General features: G+C 54.3%; 1 protein-coding gene across 1 annotated transcript; it reads right to left on the reverse strand.

The window, feature by feature from the left end:
* Nucleotides 1–7,157: 7,157 nt before the first annotated feature.
* Nucleotides 7,158–7,922, reverse strand: LOC135441438 (olfactory receptor 14C36-like; the record flags this gene model as incomplete). Its single annotated transcript, XM_064700982.1, has 1 exon — nt 7,158–7,922. A coding segment is annotated over one exon (765 nt), but the record flags the coding sequence as incomplete, so codon positions are not given.
* Between the last annotated feature and the right edge of the window lie 8,292 nt (nt 7,923–16,214).

The following is a 16,214-nucleotide window of genomic DNA, read 5'->3' on the forward strand; positions in this document are numbered from 1 at the left end:
TGCTCTAAACCTAGACAAATACATGAATTGGCGCCCAACGCGCGGCTGGAAAATGTGGAAAAAAGCCCTATTAATTGTGTGTCTGTGGTTGTTAAAGCAGTTAGTAGCTATGCTGCTTGAACCCCTGATGTCTCTGGTTGAGAACGCCTCTGTATGGCTCTGGGCTCTAGACCTTTTTGAGGTTTCAATACCTTTCTGGTCATTAGGATTATTGTCCTTAACAAGTAATTTTTACGGTAGAGGGGTACGGATTGGAATAGCTGTTGTGCTGGCCTTGGTGATAATGATTTATAAAGCGTTCAAAAAGATACTGACCTCTGTTTACAGCATGTATGGTTTATGGTTTCTTCATCCTACCCTGCATCCCAATTCCAGTGGTATGTTTTGGGAATTTATTAGTAACTACACTCAGTCTGTTAGAGGAGGAGCTAAGAATGAGACTTTCCAGCCTTCCCTTTCCCTCTTCTCCTTTGGATCGGTTATGTCACTTTTTGAGAATGTTCAGTTTCCCTGAATGTTAAAGAGACCATCTTTCTGGTATTTAATTTGGTAAGTTTCCTCTATATGGTCTGCAGCTTCTCTAGAATGAGGGCTGAGATATCCAGAGGAGCTGGTGAGACCCTGATCCAGAAGCAGATGCAGGCGTGAAAAATCCTGAGTGGGGTGGAGAATGGGAAAATATAGGCCAAACCCTGAAGGAATTTTCTGATCCTGTAGACTGGGATTTCCCACGGGAACAAATTCAGAACGCAGCAGAGGTGGGGAAATACCTAAAAGAGAAGTGCCATGACGATTCTAAGGAGAAAAGGCTCATTGCAATAACCTGGGCCCTGCCTATGCTTATCGGACTCTGTTAGATACTGTCAGGCAGCAGACAGAGGCAGGGGGGCAGGGAGATAAATCAGCTATCCCAGTCACTCAAGCTGTAGCCAACAGCCCAGGCTCGGAGCCAGCAGCCAGACCAGACAGTGAGCCTAAGCCAGCATCTAAACCCATGGCTGTTGCTACCAGTACTAGAAGTGGGAAATGCACGGAAAAAACTGATCGACCAGTGGATGATGATGATGATGGTGATACAGGAGAAGGAACCTCAATGCCTCCTGACGTAAAATCAGGAGTCAAAGCAGCAGGTGCAAGATCAGACGCAAATATTGAGTCTTATTCCCTGAAGGACCTTCGTGGCCTAAGGAAGGACTACACTCGAAGGTCTGATGAATCCATAATTAGTTGGCTGGTCCGTCTCTGGGATGCTGCAGGCGAGGCTGCAATTCTGGACAGCACTGAAGCCAGGCATTTGGGATCCCTGTCACAGGATCCTGTTATTGACCAAGGAATGATGAGGGGGGCTAATCCACACAGCCTCTGGGCACGGGTCCTAAGAAGTGTAGCACAAAGATACCTGTGCTCAGACAACCTCTATATGCAGCAAACCCAGTGGAAAACCATAGAACAAGGGATTCAATGCCTGAGGGAAATGGCAGTAGCTGAGATTGTCTTCTCAGATGATGGAAACATTGTAAATCCAGACTTGGTACCATGCACATCTGTGATGTGGAGAAAACTTGTACGACTTGGGCCACGAGAATATGCTTCTGCTTTAGCAATGATGAAGCAGGATGATGGTGAGGAGACTGTGCTGGATATGGCAAAGAAGCTCCGAGCGTATGCAGACACTGTGAATGGCCCAACACATGCCAGAATCGCAGCGGTGGAAACACGTCTTCAAAAATTAGAGGACAAGATAGAGGAGGGTCACAAGAAACTGAGGGAGGAGATTAAAGAGAGCTTTCTCCAAATCTCGGCGGTACAGATCAGAGGTTCTGGTACCCAACGCAGACGTTCCCCAGACGGCGAGAGAAGGTACATCCCACGAGCTGAGCTGTGGTTCTATTTGCGTGATTGTGGAGAAGACATGAGGAGATGGCATAGACAACCTACCTCTGCTCTGGCACAACGGGTGAGACAACTGAAGATTCAGAGAGGAAGTTCCAAAAGGGAAGAAGCTCCAGTGGCCAGTAACCGAACTGTCACATATGATGATAATGACAATATTTTTGATCCCCTTGAAGGAACCTCCAAGACATATGCCCAGGGAAAGAAGGATAACCAGGCTTAGAGGGGCCCTGCCTCTAGCCAGGTAGAGGCTGGGGAAAACGGTGTTTTTTGGACTGTGTGGATTCTTTGGCCTGGCACATATGAACCACAAGAATACAAAGCTTTGGTTGACACTGGTGCACAATGCACATTAATCCCATCAAGACATGTGGGGACAGAGTCTGTTTCTATTGCTGGTGTGACAGGGGGATCACAGGATTTAACTTTGGTAGAAGCTGAGGTGAGCCTGACTGGAAATGAGTGGAAGAAACACTCTATTGTGACTGGCCCAGAGGCCCCATGTATTTTGGGCATGGACTGCCTTCGAAGTGGGTACTTCAAAGACCCAAAGGGACTCAGATGGGCATTTGGAATAGCTGCTGTAGAGACAGAGGGTGTCAAGCAGTTGAAGAGCTTGCCTGGACTGTCAGACAGCCCATCTGCAGTAGGTCTCCTGAAGGTGGAAGAGCAACGAGTGCCAATTGCCACCTCAACAGTGCACCGCCGACAGTACCGAACGAATCGAGATGCTGTGATCCCCATCCATAAGATGATCCGAGAGCTGGAGAGCCGAGGGGTGGTCAGCAAGACCCACGCACCCTTCAACAGCCCCATCTGGCCTGTGCGAAAATCTGAAGGAGAATGGAGATTGACTGTGGACTATCGTGCATTGAATGAAGTGACTCCACCCCTGAGCGCAGCTGTGCCGGACATGCTGGAACTCCAGTACGAGCTGGAGTCCAAGGCAACAAGGTGGTACGCCACTATAGACATTGCCAATGCATTTTTCTCCATTCCTCTGGCAGCAGAATGCAGGCCTCAGTTTGCTTTCACCTGGAGAGGCGTGCAGTACACCTGGAACCAATTGCCCCAGGGGTGGAAGCACAGCCCCACCATCTGCCATGGACTGATTCAGGCTGCACTGGAAAAGGGTGAGGCTCCAGAACATCTGCAGCATATTGATGACATCATTGTGTGGGGAAGACAGCAGCAGAGGTGTTAGAGAAAGGGGAGAAAATTATCCAGATTCTCCTAAAAGCTGGCTTCGCCATCAAGAAGAACAAAGTCAAGGGACCTGCTCAAGAGATCCAGTTTCTGGGAGTGAAGTGGCAAGACGGACGGCGTCAGATTCCCACTGATGTCATCAACAAGATCACAGCAATGTCTCCACCCACCAATAAGAAAGAGACACAAGCTTTCCTGGGCGCCATAGGTTTTTGGAGGATGCATATTCCCGAATACAGTCAGATCGTGAGCCCTCTCTACCTGGTCACCCGCAAGAAGAACACTTTCCACTGGGGCCCAGAGCAGCAACAAGCCTTTGCACAGATCAAGCAGGAGATTGCTCATGCAGTAGCCCTTGGCCCAGTCAGGACAGGACCAGAGGTGAAGAATGTGCTCTACTCTGCAGCCGGGAACCATGGCTTGTCCTGGAGCCTTTGGCAGAAGGTGCCTGAGGAGACTCGGGGTCGACCACTGGGATTTTGGAGTCGAAGCTACAGAGGGTCTGAAGCCAACTATACTCCAACAGAGAAAGAAATCTTGGCTGCCTATGAAGGAGTCCAGGCTGCCTCAGAGGTAATAGGCACTGAAGCACAACTCCTCCTGGCACCCTGACTACCAGTACTGGGGTGGATGTTCAAAGGCAAGGTTCCTTCCACTCACCATGCCACCAGTGCTACATGGAGCAAATGGATTGCTGTTATCACACAGCGCGCCCATATTGGAAAACTGAATCACCCTGGGATTCTGGAAATAATTACAAACTGGCCAGAAGGTGAAAACTTTGGTCTCTCTGATGAAGGGGAACAAGAAGTGACACGAGCTGAAGAAGCTCCACCATACAACCAACTGCCAGCAGAAGATACACGATACGCTCTCTTTACTGATGGTTCGTGCCGCATTGTGGGAATGAACCGAAAGTGGAAAGCAGCTGTATGGAGCCCCACACGGCAGGTGGCAGAGGCCACTGAAGGAGAAGGTGGATCAAGCCAACTTGCTGAACTCAAAACTGTTCAGCTGGCCCTGGACATTGCTGAGAGAGAGAAGTGGCCAAGGCTCTACCTCTACACTGGTTCATGGATGGCAGCCAATGCTCTGTGGGGATGGCTGGAGAGGTGGAAAAAGGCTAACTGGCAACGTAGAGGAAAGCCAATTTGGGCTGCTGAAGAGTGGAAAGACATTGCTACCAGGGTAGGGAAACTGCCTGTGAAGGTCCGCCATGTAGATGCCCATGTACCCAAGAGTAGAGCTAATGAGGAGCACCAAAACAATGAGCAGGTAGACCAGGCTGCAAAGATAGGGGTGTCCAAAATAGACCTAGATTGGGAACATAAGGGAGAGTTATTCTTAGCTCGATGGGCCCATGGTGCCTCAGGCCACCAGGGCAGAGATGCCACCTATAAGTGGCATGAGACTGAGGGATGGATCTAACCATGGACAGTATTTCACAGGTTATCCATGACTGTGAGACGTGTGCTGCCATCAAGCAGGCCAAGCGAGTGAAGCCCTCTGGTATGGTGGGTGGTGGTCCAAGTACAAGTATGGGGAGGCCTGGCAGATTGACTACATCACACTGCCCCAGACACGTCAGGGCAAGCGCTACGTGCTGACCATGGTGGAGGCCACCACTGGATGGTTGGAAACCTACCCTGTGTCTCATGCTACAGCCCGGAACACCATCCTGGGCCTGGAAAAGCAAGTTCTGTGGAGACATGGCACCCCTGAGAGGATCGAGTCAGACAATGGGACTCATTTCAAGAACAGCCTTGTCAACACCTGGGCTAGGGAACATGGCATTGAGTGGGTGTACCATATCCCCTACCATGCACCAGCTGCAGGCAAAGTGGAGAGGTACAATGGACTGTTAAAAACCACATTGAAAGCATTAGGTGGGGGATCTTTCAAGAACTGGGATCAGCATCTGGCAAAAGCCACCTGGTTAGTTAACACCCGAGGCTCTACTAACCGAGTGGGCCCTGCCCAATCTGAGCCTTTGCAGAGAGTAGATGGAGACAAAGTCCCAGTGGTACATGTCAGAGGTTTATTAGGGAAGACAGTTTGGATTAATCCTGCCTCAGATACAGACAAACCCATTCGTGGGGTTGTTTTTGCTCAGGGACCAGGTTGCACATGTTGGATAATGCAAAAAGATGGAAGAACACGATGTGTACCTCAGGGAGACCTGATTGTTGGATAAAACCTGTATAAATATCACTGTTTCCTGAATGTTATTACCATTGTCTGTGTATAGTTGTATAATGGATGTATCATGTATGTACTTGTAGAGTTAGAATTTATATTAGTTTTAGTAGTAAGCAGACGATATGGGGATAAGGGGTGGAATGTCCTGGGTTGACTATATGATGCTTTTATCCCCAATCTTCTCATTCTGTTTATGTTGAATAATAATAAGTTTTGTACCTTTAAGAGTGTTACAGAGAGTGAAGGGGGAGAGAGAAGAAGCGCGCAGTTTGTTTTCAGACACTGCACTCACTCCTCCACATTCCTGCTCCTGACTGTGTTGTCTGCGGACAGACAGCGGGACAGAGAGCTCTTCTTTTGCTTTTTAGTTAGTGTTAGCTAGCTGAGGCAAAGAAGTTCCCTGGACTGTTTTTTTCCCTTTTCTTTGGACCTCTTGGAACTGCTCTGGACTGAACACGCAGGAGAGCACCGGCAGCTGCAGCTGTGGCCCACCGGCCGGCCCGGGCCTGCGACAATTCAAGCACTGAGAGACTGATCAGAGACTGAGTGAGCTGCTGCTTGACCCCGGGGTTTTCTCAGTTTGTCATATCTTTTAGAGTGGCAAGGGGTCTCATTGTTTTGATACTGTTTTGGTCTTATTGTTTAATAAACAGGGGGGTTTTTTTCCACCTTTCTCCAAGGAGGTATTTTTCTTTCCTCCCAGACCAGTTGGGGGGAGGGGCCGATTGGATCTGCTTTTCCCACCGGAGCTCCTTTGGGGGGATTCTTCCCCAAATTTGCTCTAAACCTGGACAAATACAGACAGGAAACTCCCAGCTGATGGGAACAAACTCTCTGGCTGACTGCAGAGGCCAGGACAAAGCTGAGTGGTTTCCCTGGTGTCCCCCAGCCCTTGCTGGCCCCAGGGGCTGATGGCATTTGTGCTCCCTCAGGTTCATGTCCCCACACCAACAGCATGGGGGTGCTCCCCCTGCTCTGTGCAATGCAAACAGGGGCTGCTGAGCCAGTGCTGCCGTGTCTGTGCCTGCAAGGATGGGGCACCTGTGTGAGCTGGGGGAGAGGCCAGGGCTGCAGAGGGGGGATGTTGTTGGCAGCTCCATCAGGACGCTCTGGGACGCTGCCCTGGGCTGTCCAGTGCACTGGGGATGGATCAGCCCCTGCTCTGCTGCTCCTTCCCCTCTGCCCCAGGGCCCTTGCAGAGCCCCAGCCATGCTGTTTGCCCCCAGCCTGCCCACGGCCAGCCTGGGGCTGCTCACGGGGCTTTTCTGTGCTGAGCATTGGCCTGGGTGTGTTCTTGAGAGAGCCTGGGCAAGGATCCTGGAGCCCCCAGGGCCTGGGCTGAGGCGTCAGCGCTGCCCCAGCAGTGCCCATGGCCTGTCCCTGCTGCAGCCCCGGCACTGCCACCCCCAGGGCTGTGCCCGGCCCCGAGAGCACTCAGGCCCTGCAGCAACACCAGGGCCACCAGGGCAGCGGGGCAGGGCCACGGCAGCAGCACTGGCAACACCAAGTGCTGCTGCTGCTGGGCACAGCTGCTGGGCCAGCACTGATCTGCCCCCAGCTCTGCACACAGACATTGCTGCTGCAGCTCCAGAGAAGGCAACAAAAGGGGGATCTCCTGTGAAAACTCTGCTGGGAGATCCTTTACCTCCTTTAAAGCCACTAAGAGACCAGCTCCTCACTGACACAGTCCGAGGCCCTAGTGAAGACTAGAGAAACAAAATAAGAAATTGCAGAAAAAATGGCCTTGGTTTAAGGAGAATTTAAAAAAAATGAAAACAGAATAAAAAACATAACCAATCCAACAAGTAGTATCAAAGATCACTTTTATTTCAAGAGATATGCAGCAATGGGCAACCAGTTTAATGTTTCCTAAATGGTGCACTCATCAGTGTCCACACTGCAGCCTTGAGCTCCTGGTTCCTCAGGCTGTAGATGAGGGGGTTAAGTACTGGAGGCACCACCGAGTACAGAACTGACAGGGCCAGATCTAGGGGTGGGGAGGAGATGGAGGGGGGCTTCAGGTAGGCAAAAAAGGCACTGCTGAGGTACAGGGAGACAACAGCTAGGTGAGGGAGGCAGGTGGAAAAGGCTTTGTGCCGTCCCTGCTCAGAGGGGGTCCTCAGCACAGCCCTGAAGATCTGCACATAAGAGAAAACAATGAACACAAAGCAACCAAAACTTAAACAGACCCCAAGCAATGAAATCCGAATATTTCGGAAGGTGGAGTGTGAGCAGGAGAGCTTGAGGATCTGCGGGATATCACAGAAGAACTGGCCCAGGGCATTGCCATGGCAGAGGGGAAGGGAAAATGTATTGGCTGTATACAGCAGAGCATAGACAAAGCCACTGGCCCAGGCAGCTGCTGCCATGTGGGCACAAGCTCTGCTGCCCAGGAGGGTCTCGTAGTGCAGGGGTTTGCAGATGGACACGTAGCGGTCGTAGCACATGACGGTCAGGAGGGAAAATTCTGTTCCCACAAAGAAAAGAAAGAAGAAAACCTGTGCAGCACATCCTGAGTAGGAGATGTCCCTGGTGTCCCAGAGGGAATTGTGCATGGCTTTGGGGACAGTGGTGCAGATGGAGCCCAGGTCGCTGAGGGCCAGGTTGAGCAGGAAGAAGAACATGGGCGTGTGCAGGTGGTGGCCGCAGGCTACGGCGCTGATGATGAGGCCGTTGCCCAGGAGGGCAGCCAGGGAGATGCCCAGCAAGAGGCAGAAGTGCAGGAGCTGCAGCTGCCGCGTGTCTGCCAATGCCAGTAGGAGGAAGTGCCTGATGGAGCTGCTGTTGGACATTCCTTAACTCTGGGCATTGTGGAGTGTAGAAACAAGACATTGAAAAGCTGAGACCAAGCTCTTGGAATCAACCCTATAGGGTTATTTTAGGAATTCCCTCAAAACTACTTCTCTACCTGTGGGGAAACTTCACTCAATATGTTTATTCTTGAGCTTGGGTTTATGCTCCTGAGTTACTGATTCACCTTATGCACTGCTCTCAGCCTGAACCCTGGGGAAGCCCAAAGGGAAAACAGGGCTCCCTCAGCCCCATTGCAGTCAGACCTGCTGGTCCCCACACAGGTGCACTTTGCCCATTCCACCTCCCTGTAGTTCAGGGTGATCCAACATAAACTGAGCTTGAAAAAATAAGTCGAGTTTTTAAAGACTCCAGTTTAAAAGTCAATTTATCTAAGCCCTTCTCTCTTTCCCTAAGCAGCTGGACAGGGAGGGATGCCAAGGATTGGTCTGGCACTCTGCTGCCTGGAGTTGTGCCTACTGGGAGCAGTTTCTCTTTACCCAAGCCTTGTCCCTGCCAGTGCTGCCAGAGCCCAGCCCAGCCCTGGGGGCTCAGCTCTGCCCTGCAGACCCCTCCCAGCACAGGGCACTGCCCAGGGGCATCTCCCTGGCAGCAGGGCCTTAAGGGCAGGCCAGACAAACAGAGATGCTGCAAGCCAAGGTGCTGCTGCTGCTGTCTGTAGGGAAAAGGAGGCTGAGGAGGCACTTTTGAGGGAGATCTGAAGCCCATCTGCTGATGACCAGGATGACAGTGAAGGAGTCTCAGTGACACAGCCAAAGCTGACAGCCCCTTTCCCTTCCCTTTAGGAGAAAGCTGAGAGCAGCCCTGGCCATGCAGCACCATCTCCAGAGCAGGAGGAATCTGCCCTGATGGGGGTGGCTCCTTCCACCTCCAACTTCTCCCCTGCAGCGTCCATGGGGAGCTGCCAGGCAGGCTGAGAGCTGCCCCTGGCAGGTGGCACATGCCCTGGGCTGGCCAAGAGCCCTGAGGGCTGCAGGAGCTGCTCTGCAGGACAGCCCTGGGCAGCCCTGGCTGCAGCCCCAGCTTCAGCCCCTGAGCCATCCCTGGCAGCAGGAGCCATCCTGCCCTGTCCCTCTGATGGTGCCCAGGGCAGCCCCGCTCTGCAGCACATCCTCCTCCTCCTGCTCCTGTGCCACAGAGAAACTGGGAGAGTCCTCCTGACACATCCCCCAGGCTGTGGGGTGTGCTGGCTCCAGGAGATCCCTCCAGGAGCACAGGGGACATTGCCCTGCACCCACACACTCACCATGCACAGGGCTGTGAAGATCTTTCCCCAAGTGAAGTCTCAGCTCAATGTCTTCCCAATCCTGATTGCCTTCAGCCTGTCTCTGCCTGGCTCCTGTCCCCTCAGTGCCTGCAGGCAGAGCCCTCAGCCCTGCTGGGCTGGGAGAGGAGCTGGCCCTGGCAAGAGCTGTTCCTTTAAAGCTCAGTAGCACAGACACAGCACAAGGCCTTTAATGAGCCTCTTGGGGATTTGGTGTTGTTTACATCAGACTCAGTCCCTGAGAGAGTGCTCAAAAAACTTCTCAAGAACTCAAATTCAAATTAAAAGTCTGAAGTTTCCTGAAGTTTTAATGGTTCCCACTGAGGAACGCGACTGAGAAAGTGTCCCCAAGTTCCAGTTAGTGCAGAACACTGGAGGCAGTGATGACAGCTGGGGACAAAGAAGGCAAAGGTGTCTCTGGTGCTGAGCAAACCTGGATGTGTTTGAGGAATGAAAAGGGCCAAGGCCTGAGCCCCAGCCCCTGGCCAGGCAGATCCTGTCCCTCCCTCCTTGCTCAGGGCTCTTCCCGGGATGGGCACTGGCATGTGGGGATGTGCAATGGCAAGGGCAGGAGCATGGGGCGGCCCCTGCCAGGCTGCTGAGCAGGGACAAGGAGGCAATGAGGCCCCAGGCCTGCAAGGGTCACTTGTCTCCTGCTCCTGCCTCAGGCCCAGGCCCAGCAGCCATGGCCAAAGTGCTGCCCAAGGTGGCTCTGGCAGGGCTGTCTTGCAGCTGCTGCCCATCCCTGTGCCCTGTGCAGCCCAGGTTGTCCCACGGTGTCCCTGCCCTGCACCTCTGTCCCTGCAGGCTGTCGGCATCCCCCAGCTGCCCCAACTGGCTGGGCCCTTCCTTTGCTGACAGCTCTGCCCCCTGCCTGCCCACACAAAGCCCAGGGCTGACCCAGGCTCCTTCTAGGGGCTATTTTGCACCCCAGCCCTGCCCTGGGAGGGAAATTCCTTTGTCCTTCTGTCCAGCCCCGACCTCCTCAGTGGCAATTTACATTAAGTTTTTCCATTTTTCTGCCTGTTTACTATTACATTAAAAAGATCCACCATCTCTGAAACCTCCCTTCAATCCCTCCCAGGGCTCTCCTCTGCTGTCCTCAGTCTCCACCCCACTGAGCACAGAGCTCCTCTGTCCCTTTACAGTGCTCGTGTGCTTGAGGCCATGATGCACTGAGGTGCCTGGACAATAAGGAAGGTTCTTTTCTACAGGAAGGAAACCACAGAGCCCCAGAGTTTTGAAGGCCGATCAGAGGCAGCCTCAAGGAGGCCAAGGCCAGCCAGACCTGTTTGTCTTCAGAGCTTTTGTCTGGGAGCAATCCTTGGATAGACAGAGTTTGGGACGCCAAATCCTAGTTTTTTCCATGAGCACCTGGACAAGAAGGACACTTCTTTTCCATAGGAAGGAAAGTACAGAGCCCAAGTATTTCACAGGCAGGTGAGAGCTGGCCCTCAAGAAGCCAAGGGAACCTAGACAGTCCTGGCAGCTTTTGTCTGGGACCTATCCTTGGATATAAGGAAGTTTGGAGACAGATTCCCAGTTTTGGCCAGAGATGCCTGCATTGAAAGATGTTTTTTTCAATGGAAAGAAAAGCACATCCCTCCAGTGTTTTGAAGGCAGATGAGAGGTGGCCCCCAAGACGCCAAGGCCATCCAGAGGAGTCTGTTCTGGCAGGTTTTATATAGAAAGAATCTTTGGATTTAATCAAATATAGAGGTAAAATCTAATTTTGGCCATGAACACCTGGAGGAAAAGGAGAGTTCTTTCCCACAGGAAGGAAAGCACGGAACTCGAGTTTTAAGGGCAGATGAGAAGCAACCTTCAACATGCAAGGTCAGCTGGACCAGTCAGGCCAAGCCAACCAGACCTCCTTGGTGCCCTGCAGCACCACAATTGTCCCTTGGTTCCATAAGCCCCCATAGTATCAAAACAGATCTTTGTTTTCATGAGGCCCAGTGACACCACAAGCAGTGGTCTTGGTTTGGAAGATGTGGGAATATGCTCTGAGCCCAGTGCCCATGGTGCTGGTCTCTTCCGCCCGAATTTTCTTGATGAATTGGCAGACCAGCTGTAGGAGAAGGGCAAGAAGCCAGGGATGTTGCAGGGAATGCTCCAAGCGCGGTGCCAGCAGGCCCAGCCCAGGTGGGGATGGCTGCAGGTACCTGGGCTGTTCTGCGGAAGAGGCCACGGGCGGGGTCCTGCTCCTGTGTGCGCTGCAGAGCTGCACCTGGCAAAGAGCGAGCGCAGCCAGAGCTGAGGGGCTGCGGGAGAGGCCGGAGAACACAGCCCAGCCCTGCGCTCCCAGGCAGGGACAGCCCTGGGATGCCCCAGGGGATGGAGCACGCTGGCGGGGTGTCTGCCCGGCCCCTCTTCCGTCCTGTCCGTGGGCATGGGATGAGATTGGGTGGGATGGGATAAAATGGGATGGGATGGATGGTGCCAAGTTGGCTGCGGGCACCAACCCTGTGGGCCCGCTCTGCCACTCACCCTCCTGTGGCAGCTCAAACGGCACCACCCTTTGGTTTGATGTGCTGGGGCAGCTCCAGGGCCTTCTTCCTCCTCTTCCCCCAGGCCACCTTGGGCGCTTTCAGGGGTCTCTGCTCCATGATAATGACTGGTTTTTGTCCTGGGGCTGCCCCCAGCCCAGCCAAAGTGGCCCAGCTTGGAAGGAATGCCTGGCCCCAGGTGTCTAAGACTGCCGCCACAGGTATCTTTAGGAAAGGGCTCAGACCATCAGCAAACGCTGCCCTGCTCGTGGGCCTCAGTCTCTATCCCCATATCTTTCCCTGAGAGCATTTGAATTTCTAAATTAGAATCATTTGAAGGGAGGAGATTTACATTTTCCATTTCAGAGAAGCCTTCTGCCTTCATTAGCAGACACCTCTCTCTTCAAACCAAGACAATTGTTTATCATCTTGCAGATGCGCAGGTGCTGGGGAGCCCTGTTTTACACAAGGGACCTGGAGAACCATTCCCAGCAATTGGGAAAATCCTCAGTGGTCCATCCACCCACAGATGAGGTCTCCAAATTTGCACTGAAAGTGGGTCCAGCTCTTAGAGCCCTAAAAGAGCAAGTCCAAGGGACTTGATGATATTTTTAGCCCAGAAAGCCCTGCAGCTGATGGCACACTTCACAATCAGCAGTGGACACAGCTGGGCCAAAGCCCAGACCTCTGCTGGGAACCTTTCTCCTCAAATACCCTTCAAAGAAACCTCCATGCAAGTCAGTTGGGAAAGTTTCTCCAAATGATCCATTTCTGGCACATGACTACTCAGGCTTATGTGAAAGATTCTAAAGCAGCTGCTGTGGAGCCAAAGAGCAAGCACTAAGAGTCCCTGTCATCTCTTTGTAGCTAAATCCCACTTTGGGGGATTCGAGGGGGTTTGGAACGAGCTAGAGAACAGACCTCTGAGTGTTTTAGATGATGCCATTGCCTTTTCTTCTCTTCTACATGAAAAGGAATGGTGAGTTTGGCTCACATCTGCACTGCATGGCTCACAAGGCTGCAAGACTTGTAGTTAGAAGAGCTTTGAAGGATTTCTTGGCCAAGAAGACACTGCCAACCAGGATATTGATGTTTTGCGCCAGTCCTTCAATATTTCATCTTATGGACTCATGCTACAGTGTAAGCTTCCTTAGCCAATCATGTTATTTACACACAAACCTACAGCACTGCATCCTAAGCTTCTTGTTTACCATTGTAACTACTTTTTTTTTTCTAGATCTTCAGCCCTAAAACTCTAAACTTTCCTCCACTTCAACCTTCCTCCCCGTGTCTCTGCTATAATAAACTAGAAATGCACATTCTCGCTTCTAGCACCTAAGTTTGGAAGCCCTTTCCAAGGTCTCCGATCAAATCCTGTCTTTAATTCTAAGCTTTGCTGACAAGACCAAAGCTCTGAGATTTCCCTGCATTTGGGTTTCCAACAACACCGATGCTGTTAGTTCCACAGTGCCCAGGGTCCCTCTTGCAAGTCAACTCTGGCAGTAACAAGGTGGGCAACTGCCGGGGGGCTGCTTGTGGCCTCTGACAGCCCATTGCCCAGGGCTTGCCAGCGCCCCAGCCCCTCAGGGGCTGCCCCAGCCCGGCCAAGCTGCAGCGCCGCAGCCCCACAGCAGCTCCAGAGCAGCCCCATCCAGAGGCACCTGGGAGCCCTCAGCAAGGCAGCCAGCAGCACACGGGCAGGAGGACACGGATGGCGCTTCCTGCCTGGCACAGGGCTTGTGGCCATCTCCAGGCACTGCTCTGGCAGGGATCCCCACAGCTCCCGCCCTTGCCCACCCGCTCTGTCACCAGCACAAAGGCTTCAGCAGAACCACCACAGGCCAAGGGGCTTCTGGCCATTTCCCCTGCAACACTGCACGCCTGGGCATCTTGCTGAGCCCAGGCACCCTTCTCCTCCTCTTCCGCTATGCCCTGCAGACCCTGGCAGCAGAAGAAAGCTCCTGGGAGTCTGTATATTATAACACACTCTATATTTATATACTAAAGGAAAAACAAGAAGAAGAAAAGAACAATCTTAAAGAAATGGAAAATTCCTGCTGGCTAAGGTGGCCTCAGCAGACAGAGGCATCAGCTCTCTGCAGAGCTCCAGCAGCGCAGCCAGCTGAGCCCCGACAGACGAGGCCGTGTCCTCCATGCCCAGCGGAGATGATCTTGCACCCTCTGGAAGATGGAATATCGCTCACTCTGCAGTGCCTGGAGGACATACAATGTTTGACGTGCCACGTCTGACACCGCACTGCTGGTGTCCTCTGTCAGGTGTTCAAGGGCTGAAAGAGAAAGGAACAGAGCCATGGTCAGATCCCGGATCTGCGAGGAGCCGAGGAGATCCCCCTGCCCGGGCCATCCCAGCCGGCTCTAGCCATGGCCAGGAGGGAGCAGGGACCAACGGGAGCAGCCCGAAGCTGCTGGCCACGAATCGCCCAGGTGGCCCTGAAATCTCTGTGTGCTCTGCCCACGCTGCCCCTCATCCGCACAGGGAGCAGAGCCCTCCGCAGCCGGGGCAGGGCTTGCAGCTCCCCCGGCAGCCCCCGCTGCCAGCCCGCTGCCCTCACTCACCGTTGCAGATGAGCCGGAGCTCTTCCTTCTTCCCCCTCAGGTGCCGCCCGGCCATGCCTGTGAACACAGAGCCTGTCACGGCCCCAGCTGCACAGCTCCCTGCCAGCGGCGCTGCCGGCGCTGTGGCCACACGGGCTGCTGGCCCGGCAGGGCTCAGCCCGGCCCTTGCCGCACGCTGCCGCCCCAGGCACGGCTGCCAGAGGGCGGCAGCAGCAATGCCCGGGCCAGGCGGGGCTCCACGGCGCCGGGCCCGGCTGGCGCTGCCGGGGCAGCAGGCGGGGCCGGGGCTGAGCTGCGGCGGGCCGGGCCGGGGAGGGAGCCCGGGCTCGTGGCTTACCCATGAATCTGATGGCTGCCGCTCGCAGGGGCTCCTGTGGGCTCTGCAGGTAGGGCAGGGCCCGGTGCAGGTGCTCGGCCGCTCTGCTCCTGTCCTCTGCCAGCTGCAGAGAACGGCAGGAGGGAAGGGTTGGCGCGGGCTCAGCCCCTGGGCCGGGCGCTGCCTGCGCCCAGCCCCGGCCTCCCCTGCCCGCACAGCCCTGAGGCGCGGCCAGCGGCGGCCGGCTGCTGCTCCCGAGGGGAGAGGGCAGAGGGCCGGCTGCTGCCCGGGGAGCCGCGGTGCCGCCCCGCAGCCCCGCCGGGCCGGGGCTCCATCGTGAGCTAGGAGAAGAGACCACGCGGCCTCTGGGTGCAGCACCGGGCAGGGGCACAGCTACCCGCCCTGCACACTGAGCACTGCGCTCAGGGGGCTTCTCCGGGCTGACGCTGGGGCTTGCAGGCCCTCCTTACCAGGCACTCGCTGAACTTCCACAGATTCTGCCTCTTCACCAGTCTTTCAAGATCCCTTTTTTTTAAGAACTCGGCCACAGAAAGCAGCGTTTCCTGAGAAGCCTGGGGAGCAGCAGAGACTTGGAGATGGCCCCACAGCGCAGGGTGCAGGACCTGCGTCCCTGTGCCAAGGCCTGGAGGAGGCTGCAGCTCGGCAGGTGCCAGAGCAGGAGGCAGCCGAGCCCCCTGCCAGGGGAACAGCAGCAGCCCACGGGTCCTCACCTGTGCCACAAGCCGCTTCTCATCATGGCAGTGGAAAAAGAGGGGCAGCAGGCTCTGGCAAAGAGGTGTCTTCAGGGACTTTTTTTCCTTTTCCCTTTCTGGAAGAGTCACCAGTGTTCGGAAGAGCAGTATGGAGAGCAGCTGCACCTGGCTGTGGTTCTGTATGGAAGGAAGAAATAAAGACCTCAGCATCGGCTGCACAGGGCTCAGCCTGGCACAGGCCTGCAAATTCACAGGGCACTAAGTGTCCGGACAGCACCCAGTGGCAGTGGATGGGAGCAGTGAGCCTTATGTGGTCAAAGAGTGGCAGTTAGCGCCTCCAGCAGCTGCAGTGTGATGGGGCTGGGCATCAGCATGTCATTGTCCAAGATGATAAAGCTGAGTAGCATGACTGTCATGCTAACTCTCTCTCCATCTGCATCCTACAGGAACTCGACAAGACTTTCAGTCACGCTCCACATTTTTTCAGCCCGTGTGGAACACAAGTTTATGAAAGGCCACCCTGCTGCTGCAGGGCCCAGAGGCCAAAGGCGTGTCCCGAAGCACTGGGGCAGCTGAAGCGGGAGGCAGGAGAGCTGGGAGCAGCTACCCCAGCGCCCGAAGCCCAGGCAAGGCCAAGCGACTGCGTTGCCCAGCCCCACGCTGCCTGCACGACTTCAGCCACTGCCTCCTTCTCACCATCAAGGGATTCTTGCCCAGCACTACGAGGCCTCGGAGTGCCAAGTAAC

The sequence above is a fragment of the Zonotrichia leucophrys genome, unplaced genomic scaffold (genome assembly GCF_028769735.1).
Source record: "Zonotrichia leucophrys gambelii isolate GWCS_2022_RI unplaced genomic scaffold, RI_Zleu_2.0 Scaffold_294_65887, whole genome shotgun sequence".
Lineage (NCBI taxonomy): Eukaryota > Metazoa > Chordata > Aves > Passeriformes > Passerellidae > Zonotrichia > Zonotrichia leucophrys.